The 19,353-nt window shown below is 48.3% G+C and overlaps 1 protein-coding gene across 2 annotated transcripts in view; it reads right to left on the bottom strand.

Moving 5' to 3' along the window:
* The window catches only part of ABCA1 (ATP binding cassette subfamily A member 1), a 330,657-nt gene that overhangs the window by 12,646 nt on the left and 298,658 nt on the right, over window positions 1-19,353 (bottom strand). For both annotated transcript variants that reach the window (XM_079790446.1, XM_079790445.1), the window contains 16 exons: window positions 18,993-19,195; window positions 17,846-17,894; window positions 17,544-17,657; window positions 16,362-16,510; window positions 14,711-14,835; window positions 13,373-13,471; window positions 10,672-10,861; window positions 9,711-9,805; window positions 8,539-8,571; window positions 7,256-7,361; window positions 6,161-6,235; window positions 5,520-5,689; window positions 4,081-4,258; window positions 1,946-2,061; window positions 1,694-1,838; window positions 98-221 (listed from right to left, as the gene is read on the bottom strand). In XM_079790446.1, coding sequence (XP_079646572.1) covers window positions 98-221; window positions 1,694-1,838; window positions 1,946-2,061; window positions 4,081-4,258; window positions 5,520-5,689; window positions 6,161-6,235; window positions 7,256-7,361; window positions 8,539-8,571; window positions 9,711-9,805; window positions 10,672-10,861; window positions 13,373-13,471; window positions 14,711-14,835; window positions 16,362-16,510; window positions 17,544-17,657; window positions 17,846-17,894; window positions 18,993-19,195 — 1,971 coding nt within the window. The remainder of the gene's footprint in view (window positions 1-97; window positions 222-1,693; window positions 1,839-1,945; window positions 2,062-4,080; window positions 4,259-5,519; window positions 5,690-6,160; window positions 6,236-7,255; window positions 7,362-8,538; window positions 8,572-9,710; window positions 9,806-10,671; window positions 10,862-13,372; window positions 13,472-14,710; window positions 14,836-16,361; window positions 16,511-17,543; window positions 17,658-17,845; window positions 17,895-18,992; window positions 19,196-19,353) is intronic.

Below are 19,353 nucleotides of genomic sequence, written 5' to 3'. Positions count from 1 at the left end.
GCCACCAGCCTCGTTCTTGAAACAAAGGCCAGAGTCGCAAGGCCCGTGAACGCTGCCACCTCTAGTACAACGCCCTCCGACTACTGCTGGCACTCACCGAACCTTTCCAGGGCATCAGCCATGGCCTGGTTTTTCACCATGTCAATGAGCCCCCGTCCCAGGCAGAAGTGCGGGAAGATCAAGAACACAGACTTCAGGATATCATTGATGTTATTCAGCTTCTAAAAAAAAAATAAGACAGAGGGAGACTGAATGTCATTGGTGGTTTAAGCAAAAACGTATCCAGGTCAGAGGTATGGGCGTGGAGAAGACATCCGGTTCCCTGAGGTCCAGGTGAGCCTTTGATTTCAGATCCCGGTAAGCAGCAGCAGCCGTAGCTGATGATATGCAGCTTAATAAAACCTTTGCTCGCTAGAAAATTTGGAATGATCCTATGAGTATGGAGAAATATGAGCCAAGTTGGGAAACATGGCTATGTTTAATCAGAAGCAAATCCACCAAAACATTTGCTTAGCATTTTAAAAGCAAACTGCTCATGTCTGGGTCAATAGTTCAGTTCCAGGATTTTGTGGTCATTTAAACAATGCTTCTTGAACACATCAAGCCAGCACTAGCCAGCTATCAAACAATTAAGTTGCTATGTGCTGGATGCACGTGCTAGGACACAGGTGAGGCCAAGGTCAATAAGAAATAGTCTTTGTTCTGAGGAAGAGTGACAGGAAACAGGAAATTACTACACAGTTGGGTATGTGTTGTATGGAGCATGAACTGAGGGCCCTGGGAGCACAGGGCAGAGAGAGCACCTCCCATAGGGAAGGGAAAGAAAGGCCCGCATCGGAGCTCAAGCAGGAAGGGTCAGCCAGACACTAGGGGCCCCTGGGACAGAGGAAGGGATTTTAAGCCAGGCCCACAGGAGTGCGGTGGGTTGAAGGAGCAACTCGGCTGAGATTGCAGCCTCTTGGGGAAGAGGATGCACCTCTGGAAGGTCCTAAGTAAGTGCCAAGTTCAGGTGTTGGGACCAAGGCGACGACAGGAATGGACAGGGACCCTTGTTTACGGGATCTGTAACTGGAAGAACTGACAAGGTGACCAGTTGAACGTGGGAAATAAACAAAAGCAAAGCACGCAAGATGACTCAAATGTCGCCAGCTCGGGGGACTGGGTGGATGGCAACGCCATCCAGTGTGACAGGAAAGGCAGAGAAGCAGTAGGTTCCAGGGGGAAAGATAACCAGGACATGTCGAGCCTGGGGTGTCTGTAAATTATGGAGATGGAGCTCTGCACCAGGCAAGTGAGAATGCAAGGCTAGAGTTCCAGGGAACCTTCAGAGCTAAAGGCACAGAATTGAGAGAGAACAACATACAGCACCGAGAGATGCTGGTAAGAGCCTCCGGAAGGAATGGTGCCAGCCAGAGACGGCACCGGAAGTGGAAAGCAAAGACGGAAGGTGAAAAAAGATCGGAAAAGCGACACGTAGGCAGAAAGGAGTATAAAAGAACTTGCCGAAGGAAACGGAAAGGTTTGATGAGAGAGCTATAAGGAAAAGGAAGCCGAGGAAGAGAGAACCGGATACAGGACAGAGTGGTGGGTGGTGTGAAACCACAGACGCGTGGAGTGGGATCATGATTTAAACACTGTCCCCCGCTCCCGGAGATGCTCAGCCCAGCGCAGCTGCTCTCCCTGCAGAACTCACGTTGTCGGTGAAGAGCTCCAGCACGAAGGTGGCCACGCTGCCGTTGATGCCGATGAAGAGGTTCACGCTGGTGAGGACCACGTAGGCGGTGCTGGGGATCTTGAACACGAAGGAGGCGGGGTACATGAGCGGTGTGATCGACCACCTGGGGCGGCACAAAGACAAATGTCCACTGGGTGTCCCCCGCCTTCCCTCTGGCATTGGGCACCGTATGCCTCACCCACTGCTGCCACCCACCCAGGGGCCCCTTACCCATACAGCAGGAGCAGGAGGGCTAGCACGGGCAGGTTGGTGGAAGACACGTAGGACTTCTGCTGGAAGCAGATGAAGATGATGATGACCAGCGTGGCAGGGACCACATAGTTGCACTGAAAGTGAAACAAGGAAATCGAGTTCGCCCCTACGTCAAAGATACAGCACATCCCAAGTCTTCACTATCGTCGGACAAGAAAGGGCAGTGAACATATTGGAGAATAACTCTGAATTAATAAAGCCGCATAAACTACTAATCAATACACTGAACAATACATTTTGACAAGCATTTTACCCTTGGCTGATTTTATAAACTGAATGCCCTTGCTGTCTTTCCAAGAGCTGAGCCAAGGTGTCACGCTCAGTAAACTTACTGAACAATGGATCCCCGGTCAGAGTAATTTCAATTTCCCAGGCAGCAAATAAGCTTCCATTACTCTTCCCAAAGATGACTGTGTCAGTTTCATCATTAATGCCATGTTACAGTCTGCCCAAGTTCAATCTCACATATAATCTATTTATGAAGTAAGTGCTCATAATGTGAATGTCAGAACTGCTTCATCACACTGAGAATAAACTTAGAGTCTGTCCTGACAGAGTATCAAGAATTAAAATGCACAAATAGGGAGCACCTGAGATCTGGCTTCCCAGCCTATGTCGTGTCAGTTTGACACAAATAAACTCATATAAAAATTATCTAAAAAAATAAAAATAATTTTTAAATGCACAAATAAAGACCTGACCACGAGACAATTGTGAGAATTCATAGCTGGCAGAACAGAGCACAGGGAGGGATGTGCGAGCAGGCTTGTCAGATGCAAGAATTTGCAGCTTCAGACCACAGGGCTCTGCTTCAGTCTCTTCTACTCAATGTGTTTACCAACAACTTAGATGAAGACATGATTTGAGCAAACTTCAGAGGCTCGAAAGCAGGGGAGGGACAGATGACACACAGGAAGGTGAGTGACATTCCTGAGTTCGGGACTTGGTCTTTCATCTCTGAAGCTCCTGTGTGTGGTGGAGTCAGACACGCAGTGAGCACTCAGAATGTGTTGACTGAATAAAGTAATTACTGGGTCAAGATAAAAGCAAATGGACACTAAACAAAATGCAGTTGAACAGCGATCAACATAAAGTTTGGGCTCAAAAAACTCAACTGCATTGGTATAGAGGGAAAGAGGCCCGTTTAATAATACCTGTCAACTAGAGATTTCAGTTCACTACCCAACGGCTGCCAAGACAGTGCTACTTCCAAAATGCGATGCCCTTGGACTGTGTAATAAAGTCAGGGATACAGATCAACTCCCTCTAGGCTCATAGCCACTCAGACCGCAGCCTGAACACAAGGCTAATTCTGGGTTTTACTTTTCAAAAGGGACATTAACAATATGGAGCATGGCCACACAAAGGCAGTGAAATCAAAAGAATGACACGTCCGAGAGGCTTGCTCATCATCATCACTCACACGGGTACTGTGCTTTAGAGATTACACAATGAGTCCTCAGAGATCGTCTTATCCGGGGAAGACTTGGGTTCAGTGAAAGTTGTCTTCACTTATCTGAGGGGCTATCTGGTGGGAGAAGCATCACGTGTGCTCTGTATGGCCTACAATTAATGGAACTCAGAGGGAGACATATTTCAACTCCACTTTCCGAGAAGTGGAACTTAGGAATTATTTGAAGTCCTCCATATTGGTCTGAACAAAAGCAATGCATTGTAGCTGGCATGAAAACGTATTTGCAATAGGTGGATAAGCTTCAGGTAAAATGTGTCGAGTTTTCAGATGACAGACAGATTTCCTAGTAAGACAAAGAACACCCTGTACCTATCAGACAAGTTACAGGCACTGGAGTTTGGACTGGCTTCCCCGTCCATGTCTGTTTGAAGAGTTTTGCATTAGGGATTAGGTGGTGGTGATACTAACTGCCGTCAGAGTGGACAGATTTCCTCTCGGGTGTGGGATGGGCGCTGTACTTAATGCTCCTTAAGTACACTGCACTTAATTACAATGCCTCAGTCATTTTCTTTCTCATTCATCTTCAGATGAGCAAGGACACCGTAACAAGAGCCAGAGGCTGTCATCCACGCGTGGCCCCGCCCGAGATTTACGCACAGCAGCACGGCGGCGCCCTTACCATGTCCCAGACAAAATTGGAGAGCCAGTAGATGACGGGCTTCACCCCGCTGATGAACTGCAGGTGCTTCGCCTTGCTGACCCGCTCCTGGATCAGGAACACGACAAAGCTGGCTGGGACGAAGGACATGGCGAAGATAACACAGATGGACACGAGGACATCCACCGATGTGGTCATCCTGAGAAAGAGGCAGTGAGGACATGAGGGGCCACTGATGCAACTGAAGACTCCATCAGGAGGAAACACGGACACGGACACACACACACACACACACACACACACACACACACGGATGCACGCACACAAATATCTGAGCATAGCCCAGGGAAAAAAATAACCTGCTCACCAAATATTTTATTTTCAGGGCTAACAATTATTATTTTCAAGTAAAAAAAATAAAATAAAACAAAAGCAAAAACCCTCCTAACCTGACAATTCCAATGCAACACTCATTGCACTGAGGTTACAAAGAGCCAGTGTCATGATGAACTATTAATGGGAGTCAGAGTGGCCTAATGACCTTATAAGAGCAATTAAGTTGTGAATTTTCACTCACAAAGGACAAGTGTAGATTGAACATTAAATAAAGCAGAAATTTTAGTGTGATGCCATTCAAATAACTTCATTTCTGGCTGTAAATAAATTTGAAAACACCAGTGTGTGGCCTATCAGTCTAACACATCTATCAGATGCTTAGAAGAAGAGCGGTCTTATAAGCTCAATAAACAGGGTTTAATATAAATTACACATGTAAATGTTATATAAGCTTGGTATAAAGATCCCAGTGACATATATTGATATTTTATACAAGTTAAGCAAAAATAATAACTGTGCCATGCCCCTTATACCGGAAAGGGACCCAACATGTGTTGAATATAAACCAGATGCTAAACTTGGCAACTTACATGAACTGCCTCATTTAACACCATACATCTAGAAAGTTTAGAAACCAGATTCAAACTCAGATCTCCACAATTCCAAAGGCTCTATACACTTTGCCTAGTGTGTATTGGCTTTAACCTCGCACACATACACACAATTCAGGAATTAAAAACACAAGCTGAGAAAAGTACATTTCACCAAGTTTAAAACCAGCGAAAGACAGTTGATGGCGGGCTTCTGCTTTTTTTATTAAACACTGTATTGATGGCCAGTTAAAATATTTGGGAGATGTTATTAACAACTTACATGAATCCACTAGATGTAATGGTTTTTACATATATGAGTCATTTATTTATCTTTGGCACTTTAATCCCTGCCAGCCAATTCCTAGACTGATTATATTCTGTCCAGACCCTGGACCAACCCAGACATACCCTAATGTAAGTGTTTCCCCAGCTGTTATACAAAACCAGCATCAGGGTTCCTTCCTCCATTCCACCATTACCCCCAACACCCTCTCCTGCCCCCACCTGGTCCATGGAGACGTAGCTACTTACAGAGCCACTTCCGAGAGCTGCTGCTTGGTGAGGTTCAGGGGGTGGTTGAAAGCAGTGATCCCGTACTGGCTGGGGTTCGCCCCCTTCTGCAGGTTGGCCCGCAGAATGGCGTTGTTGATGACATTCAAGAAAGAGCTGATGGCATGCCACCCCTTGTTATTGAACCACACCTGAAATAAAACACAGAGGTACAAGGTAATGCTCCCAAACCCTGTTCTTGGAGGTGGGTGTGCCGCGCGCGCCTGTAAATTTCAGAAATCTCAGTCATGCACAGAGACAAAACATTATGGTCAGAGAACGTGGCGAAGCAGTAAGGGCAACCAGGTGTACCAAGCACTGACCGTGTGGCCAGGCACGGTGCCGATTACCCTCTATGTTTAACTCATTTAATTTTCATCACGGCTTTGAGAGAGCCTGAGTACTGTCTCCATGGGAGAGGTTAGGAAACTGAGGCTTAGAGGTCACAATGGTCCGCCTGCTGTGTCCAGGGGCAAAGCAAACTCTCTGAATCACTGCATTGCACGTCCTCGCTGGTGAGGCTACTAGACTGCTCTCTCTGCCGTGCCTACCCAATCAGTGCGCTCAGGAGCTGAACAGAGGGTTACTGTGCATCAAGAAGCTACTGGAACAAAGGGCTTTACCTTGACATTGTTTTTCGTGTCCAGTCCTGTCATGAACCTTCCCAAGCTGCTGAGAAATCGTTCCGAAGAGCTATCCTGTGGACGACAGAACCTGCCTCAGCTCAGACGGCTCGCAGGAGCAGCAGGACAACCTTAGGACGGGCACCATGACTACCTTGTTCATTAAAAGAAAAGCTGAGCCGAAACCTGTTTGGCTCAGTGGATAGAGCGTCAGCCTGCGGACTGGGGGGTCCCATGTTCGATTCCAGTTAAGGGCATGTACCTTGGTTGCGGGCACATCCCCAGTAGGGGGTGTGCAGGAGGCAGCTGATCGATGTTTCTCTCTCATCGATGTTTCTAACTCTCTATCCCTCTCCCTTCCTCTCTGTAAAAAATCAGTAAAATATATTTAAAAAAAAAAAAAAAAGGAAAGCTGAAGCCACCGAGCAACGAGGGGCCAGAAATCCAAAGCACCGATGTTGCCATGAGCCACGAGTCTCAAAGGAACCACCGGGAAGCCCTGTGACTCAAAGTCCCAAGACTCCCACGTCTGTCTCTAACTCAGGGGTGGGGAGTCTTCAAAATGTTCCCCTGGCGTCATCCTAGGGCCCAGGGAAACCCTCGTGAGGTCTGGGCCTCAAAACAGAGATACAGACTCGAGGACTATCCCTGCGTCTGTGATCCCAGCGTCCCCATCATCTGACCCCCTCAATTCTTAATTAAAAATGGGAAACCCCAGGCACAGAGAAATGAAGTGAATGCTCAGTGAGTCCTAACGCCTGCTGAACACTTACAGAAAAGGATTCGTTTCCTGTTTAACAGTGACCACTTTGGAAAAGTATGCTTGATGTGAAGTTTGCTTACCTACTGGCTAAATTCATAAATTTAAGTTACTGGGAGAGACCTGGATTTGTCTTTGGTCTGTGCTTTCAGATCCTAACTGGTCACTGAGTCCCAGCTCGGTGCTGGCTGGCATAAGACGCTAACTACTCAGGACGACTTTGTACCCAAGTCTTACACAATGAGGTGCTCAGTGATCGGATGCCCCTGCCAACTGCTCCCCTGTACCAGCAGCTCTGGGCCCCTTTCTGACATGTCCTGGGAGGGACACCGTACCTTGGCCAGGTTCAAGTGTTTCTTTATTTGCCTGATGGCATCGTTAACTTCTTGACTTGGAGGAAGCGCGTGAGAATTGCTGACGCCCAGGGAAAAGCCGCCGTACCTGGAAGAACAGCCTGAGGTTAAAACACAGACAGCGCAGGGCACAGGACCCTGGACACCACATGTTTCCCGCAGGCGAACTGCTTCCTCACAGCAGGACCGAAGTTAGACCGAGAGGAAGTTACCACGGGACTCCTCTAGTGGATTCCGGCAATCTCTTCCCTTACCCTTAGGGTTCCTGCCCAAGTAGGAAGGGTCTGGGCCTGCCTAGAGACAGAAGCAGCTCCTCCCACCCTGGTGCTCAGGCCTGAACTTGGGTCTCAAGACAAGCAGATGGGCCCAGCCAGTGTGGCTCAGTGTTGAGCATCGACCTATAAATCAGGAGGTCACTGTTCAATTCCTGGTCAGGGCACACGCCTGGGTTGTGGCTCAATCCCCAGGAGGGGGCCTGCAGAAGGCAACGAGTCAATGAGTCTCATCATTAATGTTTCTATCTCTCTCTCCCTCCCCCTTCCTCTCTGAAATCAATAAAAATACATTAAAATATTTTTAAGTAAATTAATTTTAAAAAGTCAAGCAGACAGGAAGTCAGGACAAGGAGTGAGGACACGGACCAAGAGTCCAGAGGTTTACCATAATGAGCCCAGAGGCCTGGGCTCGTTCCTAGCATGAGGACAACAGGAGGGGCCCCGTCTGCTCTGTTCACAGTTCTGTGGGGCCTGGCCCTCAGGAAAAAGGCAAGGAGGAAAAGTGGAAAGCAGTGTCAAAGAGTCACATTGTGGGGCAGCCACACAAAGTTGCCCATTTTTCATAAGATGTTAATGAACTTCAACGATTCTTCCTTCTTTTCTTCCCTGATCCCACCTGTTCCTTCAAATCCCAGAGGGACAGATGGGTTGAAATACAGTGAGGATATATGGTGTTGATGCGTCTTATTTCATCCAAGAGAACCCCTGGGAATCTGGTTTGGGGGCAAAGTGTAGCTAGTGGAGGTTTTCCCCTCACGACATTGTGCTTCCTGTTAAATCGCACCATAAAAAAATCCTCTGTGCCTCCTCGAGGAGATCAGTGTGCCCGGCATTCACATGCCTCTGCAGCGGCAGCTGGCGCTGAGCAGAAACACTGAGGGCAACGCAATCCCAAAACTAACAACTTCCCGGGGCCCACGATTCCTGCATCAGAACCACCCTCCTGACCGACAGGAGGTCCAGGGAAAGCATGGGAAGAGGTCAACTCACCTAAACTCGTTCACCCAGATCTTGTTCTTTAAGCTGCAGAAACCAGAGACAAACCAAACATCAGTTCAGAGCAACACGGATCCTATTCCTGATGACACAGAAGGAGTCAATATCTACCTGAGGGCTCAACAAAGGGATGGAAATAATCCTAGGATCAAGCTGATGGTGTAAGTTTTTGCCAATGGGAAGAAGCCCTAATCGGCATGTCATTTTTCCTCCCATTCTTAAAATCTTATGCATATGAAAACCATGCCTTGGATTAAACCAATTCAGAAACCAATTTATAGACAAAGGTGTGATCAAACTAGAAACTTCTAAAATTCAAAGTCATGCATCAATTAGGGATGACATAGGGAGAGGCTGTGTCTCTTTGTTGGAAACTCACAGTCGCTGTCATTCAAGCACACCCTTGTCATTTAGAGCCACTGAGGACTCCGAGAAGCCCAGCTGACCAAACCAGTGGGAAGCGGCAGCGGGTAAATCAGGGTGGGGAACATCCAGCCTGCGGGCCATCTGAGGCCCACAGAATCACTTGGTCTGGCCCTACCAAGGCACTGACTACCAAGGAGTGAGTCAATTAAATGTTTGACCAAATATAACAGGCTCATTTTTAAGTGGATAATTTTGTATGGCCGGTGACTGAAAGATGTTATAAATATCCAAATGGCCCTTGGCAGAAAGAAGGTTCCCTGACCCTGAGCTACGTAGTCAGCGTTAGGCTGCGAGGCCGCAGGAAGCTCCATGGCTCTTCCCCACTCCACGGCCCAGGCTGCCATGCATCCCAACCATGAGCGGTATTTATATTTATCATTCATTTAGTCCTCACAACAAACTCATAAGAGCAGCATTGCTTTTACATTTGACACACCAACTGAGGATTTAAAGGGATAACTGGTTTCTGTTCGTCAAACAGCTAGTTAGTTAGTGGCAGAATTAGAATTTGAATCCAGATTTATTTTCATTCTGGAACCAGGTAAACTCAATCTTGAAGCTGACAACCAAATGCTCATAATACTTCTCATCTTGTCTACTTTGAAAGTGCATCCTAAGCTTTCAAGACAACATCAGGCAAAAATATGATGTTTCCCCCACTACTCGGCCTACTATCTTTAGGTCTTAAATTCCTCTGATCAGTAATGACAGAGCAAGGACTGAGTTTAGCAGAGAATGACCTTTTGGCTATGATCTGCACGTATGTCTTCACCAGGTAATCCGAGATGTTTCTCCCCGTCAGGTTCTGAAGGATGTCCTCCGTGTTCTGCTTTCTCTGTTGTTACAGAAAAACCAAGCACATGCTTTTATGGACCAGAATTGAGACCAAAAGCAAATCAAGGGCTACATTGACACATGTCCCTCAGAAACACACCACTAGGCCCTGCCCACAATGCCCAGGTACCCCAAGCCAGCCCCCAAAGACGGATTCCTTCTACCCCTGACTCAGGCCATACACTTAAGCCACTCCAAAAAGTTCCCCAGGAAATTATTCTGGAAACCATAGACTGTACAATCTATTCTTCACAGTCACAAAGGTCTTTAGGGAGCAGCATCACTGACGATGCTTGGTGAGTTCTTTGTTCAGTGGTGTCACACGGATGAATAGATTAGCTATTATTTTAGAAAGACGCAACCGGAACTCACAACCTGGATGCCGATAAAGCAGCAGACAGCTTTCACAAGGAAGCCTCATCCTGAAACTGTTCTCAGAAAAAAAAAAACCAGCTCACAATTGCGTCCCATGCTCAGACTCTCAGAGAATGTCAGACTTAACAAGACCCTCAGACAGTGATGGGCCAGCGTCCCTAAGGCAGAGCCGGGGAGAAAGGGGGGCCTGTCCTGTGACACCCCCACTCTGGGAGAGGGCACCATGCGTGTCTCCCGTAGCCCATCGGTCCAGAATGTTGTGTTCTGGTTTTAACGCAAACAAGTCTCTTCAAAATAAAGAAACAGGCTAAGCTCACTCAGATATAGGAACAAGGTGGTTCAAGCCTCCTCTCCTCAAAACTCACATGCTTTTCCCTGTGACAAGAACTAAGGTCAAGATTGAAAGAGACACTCCTGATATGTCACCCCGTCCTTCTTCCCCAGCACACCCTGCGCCCCTGCCTGCTCAGTCACACCTGGTGAGGGACTCACCTGTGGAGGAGGCAGCCCCCCGGCCCCCAGGGGACACACGGGCAGCATCTTCTTGATTTTCTCGCTGCTGCACTGGCAGGTGGGTGAGGGGTTCTCCATCGTCCAGTTCCCGTTCTGGAAGAGGTCCGTGATGGTCTGGGGAACGGGGGCCGTGGTCCACTCCTCCTCTCCCACCAAGCAGGGCACGTCTCTGCACAGGGAGGACAGCAAGGCCAGGTCACCCAGAGGGCCTGGGTTTCCTGTCGCCTCAGGGGCACAGGATCCATCAATAACACCTGCAGACATGCATCGACCCCTCCCCATCGATTATCCGATCCCTCCAAAGACTTGTAAGCTGTGAGCTCACTTCACCGATATGAACAACGGAATGCAAAGAGGGCCTAGATGCTCATCTACGGAACTCCAGTCGATCCAATCCACCAGCATTCAATCACTCACCCACGTGTTCACTCCAAAATACTCAATGAGCATCAACTCTGTGCCAGACACTCTTCTGCGTATTTGAGAGTCTGGAGTGAACACGAAAAGTCCCTGCCTTCATGGAGTCTGTGTTCCCATCGAAGAGTTAGGTGATGATTAAATACCATCTTAAATGGGAAAACATGTAGCAAAATAAAGGGAACGTGACTGGTAGGAAAGGAGTTGCACGAAGAGGTGGTACACTTTGGCCAGAACATAAAGGCTGAGCCAGGGAGAGATTTGGAGGGAAAGAATGTGACAAGCAGAAGCAGCAGGAAGCACCGGTGCAAAGGCCCTGAGGTTCCTGTTGAAGGAGCAGCGGGGGGACAGTGTGGCTGGAACGTGATGAGCTATGAGGCAGAGGAGGAGGCAGGAGCCAGATGACACAGGCCTGGAAGGGGTCTCAGTTTTATGCTCAATGTGCTGATTAGCTGTAGACAATGTCAAGATTCACTTTATGTTTCAAAACAAGTAGAGAATTGGGGCGGGGAGGGGGGGTGCGGTATTAGAGCAATTGGTACATAGAGAGCTGGGTTGTTGATGCCCAACTCGCGCTCTGAATTACTGTGAGATCATCAACACATCACCTGCCCTCTCAGGGCTTACTTTCTCCAACAATAAAATAAAAACATAGAATGACTTGTTTCAATAAGTCACATTTTCACAAGTCATTTCCTATCCCTTCCAGTTCCAAACTTCTACAATTTAACGCACAGCCACCATCCAAACGAACGGTTCTGTGGACTGCGCTCTAGCTCTCTGTGCGGTGCCCCAGTGAAATGGAAACTTCCAGGGAAGCCCGGCTCCCTCCTCAAGTTCCCTTCCTAACACCTACACACAAGGAGTGGCTGAGGCAAAGATAAATGCCCCAGGGAGGTGGCCCCGCCAAACGTCCCTCCTGTCCCTCCATTCCACTACTTTCTGAAAAACCTGAGAGTGCCCGGAGTGGGGCCCCCACATCTGACTGCCCCCAGCACACGTTCCATGTTGCTGGGCCTCACGGCGGGGAGTCCTCTGATGTCGGGGCCCTGCCTCTCCTGTGCTGTTGGCGAGATCTCAACCCAGACTTTGCTCCCACGAGTCTTCCCAGACTGGCATTGAGTCCACACTGCTCAGCTGGCAGGAGCTGCATCCATCCACCTCTATCACCATCTCCTCTCATTCTTCTATCTCGCCTACAAAACTGTCAAGTGGAATCTCCTCAAAAGAATCGTGACATCCAGATAGGATGCCTCTTGGTCCTTCTCCACGTGAGTCATCTTGTTCTTTAGGAGCTGATAATATTGGCTGCTAGCATTTACCACCCAGTAAGTAGTAACCAACATTTAGTAAGTATCCAATTAATAAGAGATAACAAGTACACAATCGCTATACTTGGAAGCTGCTCCAAAACCCTGCACACCCAGGTACCGTGCTCACTGGTCCGTGACTCTGACGGGGTCTGTATCTGCCCTTTAAAACCTGGGATTGAAGTTAGCCCTTTCCCAGTATTTCTGCACCTTCCCACACTCTCCACAACTCCTCAGTGTGTGGTAACACCCTTACCTGCAAATTCTACCTGAGCCTGGGAACTTGGAACCACCTCTCCCCTCCGTGGGCTCCCAGAAGCTCACCTCTGTCCACTGTCTTTACTCACAACCATCGCTGGATGGACCTTCCCACATACCTACTTCGTCTATGGGTCTTTAACGGAATTTATCTACATACTGTCTCTTTTTCTTCAAGGATTTTGAAGGAGGATACAATAAAAATAGGGAACTCTAAAAGGAGAAAATGTCACTTTTATAAAACCCCATCACCTTTTCAGCTGTTAAAGTCAAGAAGCTGACAACAAAACTGCAAATTCTATATATTGGCATCCTGTCTCTGCGTTTAGGTACAGGATCTGGGGGGGAGGGAGGAAGGGAAAAGCATTGGAGCAGTAAGTATAAAGTGCTATTTAAATTAAATATTCATTTATAAAGCAGTAAACAAACATCTGCAGTAATTTGCTTTGCAGGATGTTAGGATATGCTCCTAGCCTGTTATGTATGTTCCTAGATGGTCTTATTAGATTACTATATCAGCTTTTTGAACATTAAAAAAAATAATGGGTTGTTCATGCCCAACTCGGTTCAAAGGGCAAACGATGGTAGTCACGGTGTGGCATACAACTGATAAAAAATGCAGTGCACTCGAGACCAAACCAGGCGGCAAGCACAGGAAACCAGAGCGGAGGGGTGCGTAGCTGAAAGGCACTCACGGGATGGGGTTCCCCTCCATACAGCGGGTCCCGAAGCCGGGCTCTCGGGTGAGGGCATTCAGGAGCTCCTGGGTGCCCAGGTCCTCGGGAGCATCGTTACTATGGGAACAGAAGAGGCAGCCAGTTCAGCGATTCATTAAAACCATACATTTGAAGGAGGAAACTTTTTAAAAAACAAATGCTTTATTAAGTAATTCCTGTGTGCCAAGCTCTTAAAACAGCAATGAATAAAACAGAGCCCACCCACAAGGAGCTCAGACTTGGGCCATACACTTGATATCACGGTAACATACAGCACTCCAAAGTGGGGCTTGTGTAAATAAACTGTATGTACAGAGGTGTGCGTATGTGTGCGTGCACATGCGTATACACACATACACATTGACATACATATTTTAACAAAAAGCAAATGAATTCATTGAGGATCCATATTTCAAAAATACTTCCACAATCACCCAGTAGGTACAGACAGCCAGGATATTACTCCAGGTGGACTTTACTGGCTGCATGTTTGCATGGACACCGGATCACACAAACAGTAAAGGGCTCAGATTACAAACGCAAAGCCAGTCCACGCTCCACAGCCCTGGGCAATCGGCGTCAGCAGCTGGGAGAGGAAAGAATAAAGTGACCTGCACTAGGTAGGAAGGTGGGGTCACAGAAAGAAAGACCGATTCCCATGTTTACATATTTTTTCTGTCTTTTTTTTTTTATATAGCTTCTCTTTTACATCACTGAAACAGATCTACTGCTTAACTGCTTCCCAGATCTACCTGTCTACAATTACTAGAGGACTAAAGAAAATTTTTGTGTAAGGAGATGGAGAAATTCCTTGGTCCTTTTGTTTGAAGCACTGGATTGCTATAGAGTAGCTGGCATTTTTGTCCAAAGCACAAACAATAGCTACTATCCACAACTAAAAAGTCTAGATAATAAATGCACGCATTGTACTGTGCAAAAAAACAAGAGCGTTGACAGTGTCTGGAAGCCCTGTGTTAAACCACAAAATGAAAATCCAGATGTAGTACAGCTCGATCCTAGATGTTTTGCAAGGGCTGATCATTTACATAAAACGCACGCCTGTTCCTGACAACAGCGGTAGGAAGAGGAAAGGAGCTCAAATGTGGCAACAGGGGACTGACTGGCTTATTCCTTCAGCCTGTGTTCACTGCTGTTCTTGGCATATACTATTAGTGTGCATAGAGGCTTCAGCCACAGCTGGTAAAACCCATTCCACTGTGTGATTCTTGAGCCCGCCTCCCCCGGCCCTCGGCAAAGCAGACACCGTGGTTTGCTCGAGCTTTCCTCTCTCCTTGGGCGTAGAAGGCAAACACATACCTGACGAATGTGTACTGTTCGTTGTACATCCAGGGCTGAAGTTCCAGGCTGGGGTACTTGCCAAAGGGTGGCACGATCAAGCTGAACACCAGGGCAATGCAGACAAACACAGCCGGCAGGACAATCTATAACCAGCGGGGAGAAGACAGTGTTAGAAAGGCAGCCACGGGACAAGCCTCCCAGACCAGCCGGCACGCAGGTGAGTACCAGGCCCATGGCCAGACTCCACCGAGGCGCTGTCGGAGGGTTGGAAGCACGGAGCCTGAAAATTAAACCTCTTCCCTCCAGGGCATCCCTAGAAGCTGGCAACCCAAGGCCAGAGGCTACGGCCACCTGGCAGAGGCATCAAGCTGAGAGTAAACAGTGGTCACAGGTCAGAGTAACTCAGAACTTTGGGTTCTACCTTCTGCCCCTGAAAACCTTGGAAAGACCACGCTGGGCCAGGAGCCCAGCTCAGCTCAGAGGAAGGACAGGGAGCCAGAGACCTGAAGCTGGTTCTGTCCCTACAAGTGCATCCATGAGAAGTCACTGCCCCCTCTGGCCTCAGTTTTCTCATTTATAATCTGTAGACTCAGCTTAGCTGACCCATTCAGACTCATATTGTGATAATAAATTTAAAAAGCCACTCTCCACATTGTCTCCATTGAAAGGGAACAGCAGCCACTGTCTCCCCCACGGCCTCACAAGTATAATTATCTAAGTCCTTACTCAACCACCTCAAACTTTACACTCGTACCTTCTCTGAAAACAACGACTTGTACATACTTTGTAAGTAAACTCTAAGCTCCTTCTACTTATTCCTGAGAAACGTATCCTTAAAAAAAGAACTTAAAGATTCAAATGATACCCATGGTTTTAATGTTCTGAGGTTTCAACGCTAAAAATTATCACTGAGTGAGTAATTCCATGGGAAAGTACTGTAAAGAGAATTACTTCATTTAATGACCATTACAACCCTAAGTAGCAGTGTCAATATCACCAATCAACAAACAAGGTCAGTGAGGCTCAGAGAGACGGAGAAACTTGCCCAAGTTCACTCAGCAGAACCAGAATTCAAATCCAGGAGGGTATGCTCCATTCATACTCTATATTACCCACACCGCCTGTGGGGAAGGATCTCTGCAGACTCCTTCTCTATACTGGATTCTCTAGAGAGCAATAACGTTATCCCCTCTAAGCAAGTGAGTCAGCATGCAGACGCTGCCAGGCAGGCAACAGTGTAAGGAGGCTTCTCCATCAGTAGTTTCCGACTGGTTATCTTTCCTATCAGTTTGCAGTTAAGCATCATTTAGAGAAAAACCAAGTTTCCAATAAGTTGACATGTCAAGTGCATCTGGTCATATCATCATCGCTCAAGTTATGAAAAACTTCGTCCTAGTTATGCTCTCCTCTTCAATAAGTACACACACACAAACACATACAGTAATCACTAATGTGAGGCCCATTCTAAGCACTTTCTCATTTTAATTTTCATGACAACCATGGCACAGGTACTATTATTATCCCCATTTTACAGATGAGGAGATTGAGGCACAGAGAACTAACTTGCCAGCAGATCCGTGAGTGGCGAGAAGCAGCCCTGGGGTGGAAATACAGATAATCTGGCTCCAGCCCCCATCTCACATCCTTGGCCTGCCACAGCCCTGCTCACCTGAGCGAAGAATCCCTTCCGACTCCGTCTGGCAATCAGCAGCCTCTTCCACAAAAGGGCCACGAACTGCTGCTGAGTGAGCTTCCAGCCCTTCACCTGGTAGGAGCCTTTGCCATCCATCTCGCTGAGCAGGTCTGTTTCTCTGGATTCTGCAAGAAGCCAACATGAAGGTCACCTACTATCTGAAGCACTCCTTTCTCCCACACCTGCAGCAACCATCTTGGAGGTTGAGTTTGAAGGGGAAAGTATCTCATGAGTAAAGGACTTTCACATCCAAGAAAATGCTAGGACTCCCAAGTGTGCAGCCACAGCAGGCTCAGCCTTCTGTTCTCATCTGAGGAGAGCAGACAATGAAAGTGCCCGAGACAACGAAGAGATGTGTTCACACGTGACTGGGCGTCACAGCCCGTTGTTCAGATGAATCAGGTCATCCTCGACTGCTTACGGAATACTCTATGAAACAGGCTGTGAACACAGGCGGACACACTGGAGAACACACAATGGCCATCTGTCTCCCACCTATTAGACTTCTGGTACAAGGTAGACACAGTCAAGTGACCTAAGTACAGACAGTGTCTGAAGTCAGGGAGAACAGGAGAGTCACACTCTCGCAGGAGCAGGGAGAGCCAGACAGGTTTCTGTTCTTAAACACTCCATAGAAATGCTCGTCTTCAACCAATGATTTCCTAACTGTCACCTTACCAGTATCTGCTTGATTTCTTGCCTCCCTTTCTCCATCCCAGTCAAACACACAGGGAGACACACTCACCCCAAAAGATCTAAGTCTAGGGCACGGGTGAGTCTAAAAGCAAAATCACCTCTCTGGGTCTTTCAAAATCATCCACGCATTCAATGAATACTTATTGATTCAATAGCTCAACACCTAAGTATGCAAGAAACTGGGATGCCACAGAAAAGATGCTAAGTGGACTCAGAGAATCGATGGGCATCTTGGGAGGAGGACCCCAGCTCGGTGAAGGCAGTGATGAGGGTGGGCTTTCTCCTTCAGGCTGGACGGCAAGGCCAACACTGGGAAAGGGAGAGTGGCTTTCCTCCTTTTCCCACTTCCCTTGGGACCCTGCAGGCATCTACCATCCCGGCCACCAAAAGATAACCCCAGAGAAGCACACACGAGGGAAAGTCACTTTCAAGATGTGGAACACAGATCTCGCCCACACGAACCTGGGTCGATGTCGGAATCATTGGGGTCCACAGCGTCGTCCTCCGTGAAGGGGTGAAGGCAGCTCTGCCTGTCCCCGAAGGCCCGCCGGTTGCGTCTTGCCGGCAGAGTGCCATCTGAAGGCGAAGGGAAGGAAGGCCCACGTTTTATTTTACTTATTACAAAATCAACTCTCTGCATCTGTAACGAACGTATATACTAAAGATGGAAATGCCATACAACAATTTAAAGGGAAAGGCCTAGCCCCCGTGAGCTGAGCAGCCTGCGGGAGGCACAGCCCAGCGTGCAGCCCCCAGAGGGTTACCTGAGGTCTCGGCGTCCACTCCACTCTCTTCAGCCACTTTGAGGAATATCTGGAAAATAAGAGAAAGTGAGAATATTATAGGCTCCGTGTGATGACGGCAGCCACCGCTGCTGTGATGATTACATTATCGAATGGTTGCTAGGCCCTCAACGCAGGAAGGAGAAGCTTCACTTATTAATGCCGCTTGGTCAGAGTCACTTGGCAGAGAAGCCTTTTTTACCGAAGAACACAGCCTCAGTGGCGAGACTGTCAACCCAGACAAGACAATGGTTTTCACATTAAAGCTACGGCCTCAGGACGCTGCAGCAGAAGAAATGCGTTCCCCACCGACAGAGAATGAGCCCAGTGGCTTCCTCCAGGCGTATGGCCCCAAGTCTTGGAGTGGGCTAGAGCCGTGACATTATCCAGGACAGAATGACCAGGAGACGGTGGGTTTCCCTGCTCCTGAAATGCTGGGGCAGGGATCCAGACACCAGAAGAGAATCTCAACTTGACCAATGATTTCCAAACGGATCTACAGACCGCTGCCGCGGAAGCACGCAACAGAGGCACCGACAGCAAGGACTTCCCTCCAGAAGGTCCGATTCGAAGCCCTGCGGCTGAGCCTGGGGGTTCTGATCATCGATGATATCCCCAGAGGACTCGGCTGCACAGTCAAGCTTGGGACCACTGGGCCTGACAACTTTATATCCCTTCTAGCCCTCAAGGCCTGGCTGGGATGTGTGTCCCAAAAAGGAATATGGGCTCTAAAGCCCAAAACCCCTTTTCAAATCCTAGCTCAGCATCCCTGAGTGTCTACTTTCTCATCTTGTTATGAGGGTTAAATGGAGTTACACTGACTTAAAAAAAAAAAAAAAAAGACACCAAGCTTGGCACTTGGCACAAACTGAGTTTCCATGAATGCCGGCCACCTCCTGGGCATGGCCGTGCCGCGGTCACACCAGGGAGCAATCCTAATACTTCTTTCCCACTACCGCCCACTACAAGCTTAAAGGGTTCACGGGGCCTGACACCGCCCAGGTGCCAATGACCTCAGGACTCCGTGAGCAGTTCCAGGGTAACCTGCTCCCAGTGGAAACGCAGGCTGCGTGTCTGGCCTTCGGCCTGCTGGCCCTGCTCTGTTCTGACGGCTGGGCCCTGAACTTACTTCCTCCAGGGTCGTCTCTGAGATGCCGTAGCTGGAGATGCCCAGGTCCGAGAGCCGGTCGTCGATCTCGTGGAAGAGTTCCACAAAGGCTCCCTCTTTGGCAGCTTCGTAGGGCAGCACATAGGTCAGCTCATGCCCAATGTCTTCCACCAGCCGGGCCTCGGCCACGTGCTTCCGGATGAGGTTGGAGATGATGGAGACATCTGTGGGGAGCAAAGCACACAGACGGCTCAGCCAGCGCGGAGGCCCCACACGGAGGGCCGGCCATTCCCTGCCTTCTCCCTCTGCCTACCCCTCAGAACTCCACTAGCCACGCTCTACACCTGTCTCAGACTCCTAAGTCATGCCACATGTTCATCTC

This window comes from Cnephaeus nilssonii, assembly GCF_951640355.1.
Source record: "Cnephaeus nilssonii genome assembly, chromosome: 14".
Lineage (NCBI taxonomy): Eukaryota > Metazoa > Chordata > Mammalia > Chiroptera > Vespertilionidae > Cnephaeus > Cnephaeus nilssonii.
This window is presented reverse-complemented; position numbering and strand designations above follow the sequence as displayed.